Source organism: Rhododendron vialii, chromosome 12a, assembly GCF_030253575.1.
Source record: "Rhododendron vialii isolate Sample 1 chromosome 12a, ASM3025357v1".
In the NCBI taxonomy this organism is placed as follows: Eukaryota; Viridiplantae; Streptophyta; class Magnoliopsida; order Ericales; family Ericaceae; genus Rhododendron; species Rhododendron vialii.
Genome location: NC_080568.1, coordinates 17,946,516 through 17,954,895, shown reverse-complemented (window position 1 = coordinate 17,954,895; position 8,380 = coordinate 17,946,516). Strand labels below are relative to the sequence as shown.

At 37.4% G+C, this 8,380-nt stretch overlaps 1 protein-coding gene across 1 annotated transcript; it reads left to right on the top strand.

Moving 5' to 3' along the window:
* The first annotated feature begins 5,391 nt into the window (after window positions 1–5,391).
* Window positions 5,392–7,593, top strand: LOC131309514 (uncharacterized). The gene has a single exon (XM_058336134.1). It carries the CDS (start codon window positions 5,392–5,394, stop codon window positions 7,591–7,593), a length of 2,202 nt encoding a protein of 733 aa, XP_058192117.1.
* The last annotated feature ends 787 nt before the right edge of the window (window positions 7,594–8,380 follow it).

Sequence of the window (8,380 nt, the reverse complement as noted above, 5' to 3'; positions counted from 1 at the left end):
TGTATTACTTGTGAACAGTTGATCGGTATATGTACCGAGCTAATTTCATAAAGGGAAAATACCTTTATGTTTCCCGACTCTGGTGCAGTCTTGTTTTTGTGTATTAGTTTGGTAAAATACCTAAAAATGTTCTTTTAGCTATTCTGGTGCCCTAAGTGTCCCCCCTGAATTCCTGAAGTGTGTAACACCATTACTAATTTATCTAAGTGTTTCCCCCCCCCCCCCTCCCCCCCCCCCGAATTCGAAATTTATTTCACTTTGGAATTCAACATCCCTGGACATGACTCAAAAACAAATACTAACAAATAACAAAAAAAACAAAAGAACATTATCAATATTGACTACAATCTTAAAAATAGAAAGGAATATCATTAACCAATGAATCTAGACCATGGTTATTATTTGAGGCTTTTATTTGGAACCTGGTCCTTAAGGTGTGTTTGGGCTTTGTCTCAATAGATTTTTTTTTTGTTACTTTCTCATCTCACCTTTGGTTGGATTCTCCTCCCCCCATCTTGATGTTCCCTTTGTAAAGATTTTTAATAAAACTTTGTTTGCTGTTATTAAAAAAAAAAAAAATCTAGACTGTGATTTAACCAAGTATCAATTCCTCTAATTAGATTTTTTTATCATTAAAGGTTGAGATTTTTGGGTTGGGTCTATGAATCATCATCATTGACGCCACTCCTGTATTAATGCCAAAATCCACTTGTTAACATTTTATATCAACACGAAGGATAGAAAAAAAACTTCTTATCTTAATAATAATAATATATAACGAAAATTAATTGGGATCTTAGTGACATTGCAGAAGAGGAGAAATTGTACGCTCATCACTACCAAAAAAATACTACTAGTCCTTAAATTTATTTATTTTTCCCGGCCGTTCTATAAGGCCTTTAAGTGTTTGGGCCCTCTCTCAAAGCAGCCGGCCGGGGTGTTGTTCCCTGTTTACCAAGATTTTTCTCATATTCGTTATACTATTTGTCTATTTGAAGAGGTGTCTCCTTTTTATCAAGATTTCTCTCAAATCCTGTTTGAATGGTTGACAATCAATTTAATGAAGGGCGAGAGTTAAAATCAACAGTGTTTTGCTACTCTAATTGTTCCTTAGGTGGAATTCCACCACGCATTGCGGGCCCCACCTCGTATTTTTTTCAGTAATCTGAATCATTCATCTTGTAGGACTTGTATAGTAGTACATTCACGCAAAAAAGTTATGTTTATCAGATATCAATGGATATATTAAAAATTAAATTTTAATTTATAGAATAAACAGCTATGGATAATTTAACTTTAAACTTATCTACCGTCTAAATTAAATTTTAATTTATAAAACAGACGGCAGTGGATAATTTAATTTTAAACTTATCTACTGTCTATTTTTTAAACCAAACTTCAATTTTTTATATATCTATCAATGTTCGATAAAGCTAATTTTTTGGGAAGATATACTACCTTACGAGTACTACAAGATAAATGGTTCATATTACTACAATATACGCACGGTAGAGCCCACTCGTTAGTGGTGGTGGAATAGAATTTACACTTAAAACTTAAATGTGGGCTACCCTTGTGTAAGATCAAGCTGCTAGCTCTTTTGAAGATACTATTACTGAATATGGAGACATGGAAAGGGGGAAAGGTGTGATGGAATTTCAACGTTTTTTTTTAACTAAACATAATTTAAACGTTGTCACTTCCCTTGTGTAGACACCCCAATCTGGACTTCCAGATTAGTTTACTTACGGTATTTGATTCCCCGATGATGAATTGGATCAAGAACACCCCGGGAATGATAAGTGTTTGAGCTTTGAGTATTTGCAAAACCCTTGAACCTAATCCTAGCCTAAGCCACTTCAAAAGCCAAAAACCCTACTAACGCGCGCTGATTTGAAGCCTGCGCGCGTAGATCAACTTGACAAGTGTTGGTCAATGGTCAAAGCTTGACTGTTGACCAAAGCGTGAGTAGGTGGTACACGCGCGCCAGGGCGCAACCATCCCGCGCCAGAGCGCACCATCGCGCGACGGACTGACTCTCGCGGGCGACGGAGCTTGACCGTTGACCATCGCGCGCCAGGGCGCACCATCGCGCGCCGAATTGACTCCCTCGCGCGACGGTCAAAGCTGTCCCCATCACCTTTATCAGCTGGTAAGCTTAACCACCAAGTAAACCTCAGCCAGCCTCGTGGACTGGCTGAACTCCTCTTCTTGCACCAACCAGATTCACTATCATCTTCTCCTATATATCCCCCTTTGTTTCTGTAACGACCCGTAATTTTATCATTTATAATATCATTTAAAAAGTAATATTCATAATAATAAAATTAATATCCTTATTAGATATATACTAATATAATTATCCTATCCTAATTATCGACCCGAACACCGTTTTTGACCCCCGAACTATTTTTCCTAGACTTTTTATACCTCAAAGATCATAACTTGTTAAGGTCATATTTTTTTTATTTAATTATCTATTTATTAAATTATTTATTAGTTATCTTTCAAAATTTACAAACGAAAAATAGTTACAACCTTCCAAACAACGTATTAACAACCAAACTATTTTTTTCTAGACTCCTTGCATCTCAAAGATGATAACTTGTTAATTTAATAATTTTTTTTAAATTTTTTATTTATTGTTATTTTTATAGTATTTCCAATCGAAATTACTTTACGACCTTATAAACCTTATTATTAACGCCCGAGTAATTTTATTTAGACTCCATACATCCTGAAGGTGAAACTTTGTTAATCTCAACATATTTTTAATAGTAAATTATTTATTATCTATTTACTTCACTTTCGGTCACTTTATTTAACGCTTTCATTTAAATTAATTCCACGACCCTCCGAACCCAACTTTTTTACATGCAACTGGTTGCATAGGACCTTTAGGACTCTTATTAGGGTCATGTTAATTATTCTAATATTTTTATCTAATTAATGTATTTAATTAGTTTTTAATAAATCTAATTACTTAGAAATAATTAATGAGAGCCTAGAAAATATTTTATTAATTTTTTAATAAAAATTCCACTTCATTATTGACATTGTACCAAATAAGAATAAGGGCAATGGCCCATTCATAAAAAGTTGTGTGATTGCATTGCTCGTTAATTGTTTTAATTATTATTTGATTTAATTGTATATTGCACCGACACTTGATTTGAATGTTAGAATGGACCCTAGAGACATAGGGTGGTGTGCGAATAGAGTTCACTTAGACGATGCTAGGTAATGGATGAATTGGAAAGTTTTGCTTTCTTTAGAATGCCTGCAGGCGGAATTTTGAGATGTGATGAGTTAGATGTGATGGTTTGAAACTGGCAAAGTAAGCCCAGTGATGAATTGAAATTGGCGGGTGTCCAGTGATGAATTGATACTGGCAAAGTAAGCCCAGTGATGAATATGATGATTGTGATGTGGTGCAATAAGATAGGCGAACCCTAGTTATTATTCGGGCATGATAAGCTTTCTTTTGTTGTAATGAGAGGTATACACACTGGGTATATAACTTAGGTGCAATCCGCGACAACAAAAGAAAGTGAGCTCATGGGACATGGCATAGCTAGCGGTTGGGGAGGAAAGATCCCGCAGAGGAGATCTTAGATTACACGTTAAGTTAATGGATAGTAATAAACTGTTTATGTGGAACAAACTCTGTTTTACTTTTTCGCACTACTATTATCCTGCTGCTTGCTAACTGTAAAGTAAGAGGGGTAGTTGGGTTGGATTATACTACGGGGTGAACTCTTTCACTCAGGTACGGATTGCCTTGCTTCCGTGCCAGATTTTGTAGAAAATCAAGAAGAGACACAGAATCCCGAAAGTGAGCAATTCTATGCAGAGAAGAATTCATAGGCGGGAGTTGAGATATGCTTGGGATCCGTATCAAACCTAGAAGACGACTCGATTATTTTGTTTAGTTTATTACTACAAAGACTAATTTCAGTATTTCTACTATGGTTTTTAATAGATGAATTTTTAGGATGAATTATCCGTTTTGAATTTTGAATTTAATTTAACTAATTTTCAAAAATTAATATTTTGTCTCCGATTTTATTCCCGAAAATCAGGGCGTTACAGTTTCTCTTTCAAAGGGGTTACAAAAAATACATACTCAAAAAGGTTACCACTTTGTACTCTTTTAAGCTAAAGAGATACAAAGGCATCCAAGAACATAGCATGTTCTTCCTTGTTCTTCCTCCTCCAATCATTAAACACCTCAATCAAGCCTCAAATCTCAAAGCTCAAACACCTTTCAAAACTCAAAAACCAAAGGTAGAGCGTACATTTATTCTGTTTTCTGTTCTGATTCCTGAAGGGGGCTGGCAGGGTTAAAGCTGGTAATCAATACATGTCTGGTCCTAAAACTGGAAAGGTTTCAAAAACCGTCATGGTACAAACCAGCACGCGATAGTCCCACTCTCGCGCGCGACACTCTGTGGTTGCGTGCGATGGACCGCGTGGGGATTGGTGTCCTACTGTTTTGTGTATTTATTTACGTATAGATCACTTTGCAAGCATGTAAAAAACTAGTTTACTGCTTTCCTTAGTAAAAACTGTTAGCTTTGTAGTTAATTTGCATTTCTGTTGTTTTAGAGTACCTCTGGGATCATTCTGGACATGTCCCAGAACCCAAAAATATGTAAACCACACACTAGTTAAAAGGCTCAGACCATCGCGCACCGGAGCGCACCATCGCGCGCCAGAGTGCACCATTGCGCGACGGAGTGCCATACTCGCACTATAGTCTGCCTTTGACCAGTGAGTGGCCTTGCACGAGTAACTTGGTTTTAGGCCATTATTTTGTTCCCACACTGTTTATGGGGTGTTTTGTTAATTTGTAGGGTTTTTTAGCCTTTAAACTGCTTAGAACTGTATATTATGCTGCCTGTAAACTGCTTGATTTGTCCTGGGTGTGCACTGGTCCTTCAAAAGCCCAGAGGGTTTGAGAATAAGAGCTGTGGGTTTGAGCTCACTGGCGCGCGCGTGTCTTAGAGTTGCGCATGCAGGAGTGAACAGCATGCAGTGACTTGTTCAGTGGCTGCTGATTTCCTCCTGCGCACGTCATTCCAAAACAGGGGCTTCCAGTTTGTTTAAATTCTCACAGCAGTCTGTTCTCATCCTATACTAACTGCTCATCCATGCTATCATTCACATCCTGCAAACATGTTACAATTTTAATCCACATTAAACAGTTCCCCGCCCCTAATTGGCTAAAAGAATTGATTAATCAAACAGAATCGCAAACGTTTTCGCAAATGCCTAAGTAGAGACCGATCTCCGGATTGGGCGAGAGGGGTGCCTCAAAACCCTTCCCCTCTCGTATTGAATGTTGAATGCGCTCTTGTGAACATTGATGATCCATGTAATTGGGATAACATGGATCAAAAATTAAGGGACTTATTGGTTGAAAGAGGTCCCGTAAGAAGAAATGGTGATGCTACCTTTCCTAAGGATGACAATGAGAAGAGTAGATATTTCTCTTCTGTGCACTATATTCGCCATTTACCCAATGGAGAGAAACACGATAGAAAATGGCCAGTATACTCGGAGGCTTTGAATAAAGTATTTTGCTTTTGTTGCAAATTATTCAAGAATGAAGGAAACAAGACTCAATTGGCCAATGATGGATTTCAAGACTGGAAAAATATTGGTGATAGGCTTAAAAGTCATGAAACTAATTGGGAGCACCTCACGTGCATGAACAAATGGATTGAGTTGGAACGAAGATTTCAGAAGAATCAAACAATTGACAAAAGTGTTCAAGAACGAGTCATTAAAGAGAGGGAACATTGGAGAGGGGTATTATTGAGAGAAATTGCTCTTGTGGAAGCACTTGCGCAGAATAATCTACCATTTCGTGGAGAAAATGAAAAGATTTACCAAAGGAATAATGGAAATTTTTTATGTTTTATTCAAATGATGGGAAAATTTGATCTAGTAATGCAAGAGCACTTGAGGCGAATTGAAAAGGGTGAGATTCATAACCATTATCTCAGTTACAAAATCCAGAACGAGTTGATACAGATGTTAGCGGCGGAAGTGAAGAGTAAAATTGTTGCAACAATCAAAGACGCTAAATATTATTCAGTTATACTTGATTGTACCCCAGATGTAAGTCATGAAGAACAAATGTCCCTTGTCATACGATGTGTGGATATTTCAACAAATCCAATAGAGGTGAGGGTGAGTGAGTTCTTTTTAGAATTTTTGAAGGTGGATGGCACGACGGGATTGGGGCTATTTTGTGCACTTCAAGAAGTATTAGTTAGCCTTCAACTTGATATTGGTGATTTAAGGGGACAAGGTTACGATAATGGCTCTAACATGAAAGGGAAAAATAAGGGTGTGCAAACAAGAGTACTTGAAGTAAATCCAAGAGCATTCTATACCCCATGTGGTTGCCATAGTCTCAATATTGTTCTTTGTGATATGGCCAACTCTTGTTCTAAAGCAAAAACATTTTTCGGAGTGGTACAACGTCTATATGTGTTGTTTTCCTCTTCAGTCCAACGGTGGGCAATTTTAAAAGACAATTTGAAAGATGTAAAGGGTCTCACGCTTAAGACATTGTCACAAACACGTTGGGAAAGTCGCATTGAAAGCATCAAGCCGATAAGATACAATCCCTCAAAACTAAGAGATGCTTTGGTAGACTTGGCAAACGACACGACGACAGAGTCGATAGCACAAAGTGAAGCTAAATCCCTTGCAAAGAACGAACTTGAGAATTTTGAGTTCTTGTTTGCCATGGCTATTTGGTACAAGTTGTTGTTTGCTGTTAACATTGTGAGCAAGTTTCTTCAAAGTGAAGACATGTGCATATACCTTGCTATCGAGAAGTTAAAAGGCCTGATTGATTATTTTGAGAACTACAGAAAAGTTGGTTTTGCGGAGGCAATGGTTGATGCTACGGAAATGGCGAATGAAATGGGGATTGAACCTAAGTTTGTTGAAAAGCGCATCATTCAAAGAAAGAAGCAATTTGATGAAGATGTTGCGGATGAGGTGACACACTCTGCTGAAGAATCAATGAAAGTGAATTACTTCTTGGTAATTGTGGATAAAGCTCTTTCTTCCTACAAAGATAGGTTCCAACAATTTGAAGTGTATCAGAAGAATTTTGGTTTCTTGTTTGATTTGGAAAAGGCGAGTTCGAGTGATGAATGCTTGAAAAATAATTGTACCAACCTTGAAGAAGTTTTAAAGCATGGCGGGGTTTCCGATATTGATGGGAGAGATTTGTTTGTAGAGTTGAAATGCTTGAAACAAGTATTGCCAAGAGGAGTGCAGAAACCAATTGAAGTGCTCAATTTTATCAAACTTACGGCGGACTCTTTCCCAAATACATGGAATGCGTATAGAGTGCTTTTGACTATACCGGTTAGTGTTGCCTCGGGAGAAAGAAGCTTTTTAAAGTTGAAGTTGATCAAAAATTACCTTCGATCAACCATGTCACAAGAAAGACTAAATGGGTTAGCCATGTTATCAATTGAAAATGACTTGGTGAAAGAGGTGGATTATACAAATTTAATTGATAGTTTTGCTTCTAGAAATGCAAGACGAGTAATATTCAAGTGACACTCATGCGTTCTTGAGATAATATGTATTTGCCTATTTGGAGATTTTGTATTTTGTGTTCGTATATAATGATTAGTAGAACTTTATATTGGTTTGGCTTTTTTGTATTGTGATTGTTGCTGTAAAAATTGTTAAGTATTAACTCTTTAAGGGCACACATTTTTTTATTGGCCTTGGGCACCCAAAATCCTTGGGCCGGCCCTGTTTATGTACCTAGATCGTATCTTGCTTCGTTGTTTAAGCTTGTTCCTTCCATTTCCGAAAATCAGCAGAACAGGGCCTGCGTTTTTGGGGTTTTACGCCTTCTTAAACTTAGATTTGAATTTTGGTTCCTTCGTATGAAATAGATTAGACTTAAAGCCTGTTCTAATGCCGCTGGAATCACCCAAAACCGTTGAGAATTGAATTTATGGTGATTTTTAGAATACTGGTCTACAATCTGTCTCGTTTTCTGGGTTTCAGCCCACTTCGGATGGTCATAACTTCCTCGTCCGATGTCCGTTTTATGCAAATTTTGTATCGGTTCGAAGGTTTTGAAGTTAGCTTTCATTTTCCACTGGAATCGTCTTAAAACTCTTAGTACACAGAAAGTTATGATCGTTTGAGTGGAGGAGTGTCAATCTGTCATGCTGCGTGACAGATTCGTGTAGCCTTGGTAAACCCCTGTTTAACCGCCCTTGGATTGCAGATTTGACAAGGGTTCCTTCGTGACTTATAAGCTTCGTTCAATCGCGCAACTATTGAGATTGGAATCACTCAAAAATATTAAGAACTCGATTTATAGTGA